Source organism: Phytophthora parasitica (genome assembly GCF_000247585.1).
Source record: "Phytophthora parasitica INRA-310 unplaced genomic scaffold supercont2.25, whole genome shotgun sequence".
NCBI lineage: Eukaryota > Oomycota > Peronosporomycetes > Peronosporales > Peronosporaceae > Phytophthora > Phytophthora nicotianae.
In genome coordinates this window covers 832,725-834,304 of record NW_008649011.1, presented here as the reverse complement: position 1 = coordinate 834,304, position 1,580 = coordinate 832,725, and the positions used below count along the sequence as shown (strand labels likewise).

General features: G+C 53.2%; 1 protein-coding gene across 1 annotated transcript; it reads left to right on the top strand.

Moving 5' to 3' along the window:
• Positions 1 to 254: 254 nt before the first annotated feature.
• PPTG_11945 (hypothetical protein) lies at positions 255 to 1,023 on the top strand (the record flags this gene model as incomplete). The annotated part of the gene is made up of 3 exons (XM_008907202.1): positions 255 to 263; positions 347 to 892; positions 958 to 1,023. 3 exons carry the CDS (start codon positions 255 to 257, stop codon positions 1,021 to 1,023), a joined length of 621 nt encoding a protein of 206 aa, XP_008905450.1.
• Between the last annotated feature and the right edge of the window lie 557 nt (positions 1,024 to 1,580).

The window sequence follows — 1,580 nt, the reverse complement described above, 5'->3', positions numbered from 1 at the left end:
AAAAGCAATGCAAGCCGCAATTCCTGAATCAGCACCTGCGCCACTTACACCACAAGGAGAATCTGCACTGGTGTCATCCATGAGGCGCACCTCCTGCCTTCGCCACAACCATGATACGGTTGACTGCTACATTCTGCAGCGCCACCTGCAAAATGGTCAGGTCAAAGCTGGAACAGTGCTACCCGCCAATTTCAAGCTGAAACCTCCGCAGAACTCCCAACGCTCCCATCCCTACAAGGGCAACAACAGCAACAATGGAAAAGGTGGAAACCAGTCTCGATAAAACAACAACAGTCAGAAGAAGGGTTCTCAAAATGGACAATGTGGTGGAAATAACAACAACCAGGGGCGCAACAAGTTCCATGGCCGTCGCATCCAGAGCAACGACGAAGATTCCGACGAATATGGTGTCGATGCCATCACCACGCTTGATCTACGGCCAATTATAGAAGCCACGAGCCTTACGGCTGAAGAGAATGCTCAAGACCCAATGTGGACAGTTGACTCTGGCTGTACCCGTCAAGTGAGCTCAAACCCCACGTGGTTCGAAGAGCTGACTCCGCGTACCGGCAAGGCCATCACTGTTGGTGGTAATCACCAAATTCCCATTAAAGGAACGGGATCCGTGAAGATACGTATTAAGAACACCAAGGGAAAAGACCAACGGTCACTCTGCATCATGTCCGCTATGCCCCAGAACTGCAGTACACCTTGCTCTCCATCCGTCAAGCCGTCGGAGATCTGTTCAAGATCACCTTCCGCAACGCCAAGAAATGCGTTCTCTTCTTCGCCCATCGAATCAAGTTCGAAGCGGAAACTGGACAAGACACTCGACTCGACCAGTTCGAAGCTCGCCCGGCAGACACCGAACAAGCCCACTCGGCTACTTCAGGTAAGTCTGACAACATTATGCTCTAGCACAAACGTATGGGTCATCCTAACTTTCGCATTATTCAGGATCAGGCGAAAACTGAGCACGTCAAGGACATGGTACTGTCGAAATTCGACCCAAAGCAAGACTAGTTTTGCTCCTCAATGTGACGGGGTACCGTCACACAGTCGCCGTGGCGCACGGCGACCAATTAGAGTAGGTCTTATTTTGTTGGTTCACGGCGCCCGAGTCGGGCGCCACACAGATTAAATAAGACAGAGTTATATTTCCCCACAAGCACGCACCGCCCGTTACGTCTGGTAGCACTTCGTAGTCCGCCCACGCGACCATGAACGTGAACGACGCTTCCAATTTTAACGAAGGGTCCGTTGCTGCCCTTGAGCACGCCAGCTTCCCCCCACTTATCCGTGTTTGAGTGGGAAGCGCTACACCGCCTCGCCGCGGTGTCCGGAGAAGGAGTCATCAAGACATTGCTGATTGCCGGTACGGAGACTGACCAACTCCTGGCTGCTCATGAGTTCATGGCGCGTGAGCTCGCTGACCTGCGTCGGCGTGCGACAACTCCCACGCCGACCACGAACAAGACCGACATCGTGAAACTCGATGTCTCCAGCTACAGTGGCGACGGAGACGCTCGACTCCAGTTGAACCGCTGGTTCTGTGAGATCGACATCGCGATCGAAGCTCG